This window comes from Triticum aestivum, unplaced genomic scaffold (assembly GCF_018294505.1).
Source record: "Triticum aestivum cultivar Chinese Spring unplaced genomic scaffold, IWGSC CS RefSeq v2.1 scaffold126479, whole genome shotgun sequence".
Classification (NCBI taxonomy): Eukaryota; Viridiplantae; Streptophyta; class Magnoliopsida; order Poales; family Poaceae; genus Triticum; species Triticum aestivum.
In genome coordinates, this window is record NW_025287576.1 from 1 (window position 1) to 1,109 (window position 1,109).

Genomic DNA, 1,109 nt, shown 5'->3' on the forward strand with positions numbered 1-1,109 from the left:
TGATCCCGTGTTCCGGTACTCGGCAAACAACAAAGAATTCGGTAACGGTGATTTTTCCAGTAGTGTTAATGCAATAGTGGCGACGTATGCTTTCTTGCCCACACCACTAGTATTTCAAAAAGATAATGATGACGTGAATTGAAAGTGTCGCACCGTCAATTAAGATGTGTGTAAACATTTGTGCACTAGCTAGTGCCTGTTACCTGCTTGTACAACTTAGGCATGTATCATGTCGTTCGGAACCTTATTTTTATTCCATCTAAGTATTCACGTGCAGTCCTTGCAGGTTCTTAGACATGTAACATGACGGAACCCATCACAAAACATGCTTAATAATTTCAACGAGGACTGAAGAGGGTTCTTCCTAAATCACATCCTGGAATATGACCTTTGCGATGTGGCTATCAACTGTTTCAGGTGAGCAATGAGCCGAGTAATAGAAGCTTTTCACCACGTTGAGAAATGTCTGTCTGGTCTCTCTGTTGATGCCATGGCAACCCTGATGAACACGCCAAGATAGTTCTTGCATCTCCAAATCCACTTGCCGGTGTAAGCCCTCTGTGTTCTCCATACTTGCCCCATTCTGTTTTCCCCCATTAAACATTTTTTGGTTATAGTTGCACAGATGGATATATGGATGCAATGCATGTACACACGCACCTGAGCAAGACCTATTGTGGCAAGCTTGTGGCAGATGGAAGAGGTGAGCTGCTCCAGCTGGGAATAATCCCAACGGTTCAGTTTCTGCTCGGTTGAAGCAATCCTTCCTGAGACGATCTCGATGGTGCGAACGAACAACAGTGATGTATCTCCATCAACGGATCCATGGCTCTCCTTTGCAGTCCATGCCATGAGCCACTGCTTCCACTGTAATTACCAAAGAAAATAGAGATTTGGCCGTTTCATATCTGGTAAAAGTTCAATATCATATCAACAACTATATCTACGTGTAATGATTTGTTCAATTTTACAGCTTCACGAAGACCGCCAAAAGCATCGTCAAATGAAACAAGGTTGATAAGTTCTTCAAGATTCTCTGTTGAATAGCATGGACCCCTGCAATGAATTGCACACACATTTTGCATCGATCATCACTAAAAGAAGATTCC

At 42.8% G+C, this 1,109-nt stretch overlaps 1 protein-coding gene across 1 annotated transcript; it reads right to left on the bottom strand.

Annotated features, from left to right (window-relative positions):
- Positions 1 to 364: 364 nt before the first annotated feature.
- LOC123178751 (syn-copalyl diphosphate synthase, chloroplastic-like) lies at positions 365 to 1,056 on the bottom strand (the record flags this gene model as incomplete). Its single annotated transcript, XM_044591495.1, has 3 exons — positions 365 to 583; positions 661 to 867; positions 972 to 1,056. Coding segments are annotated over 3 exons (511 nt in total), but the record flags the coding sequence as incomplete, so codon positions are not given.
- Between the last annotated feature and the right edge of the window lie 53 nt (positions 1,057 to 1,109).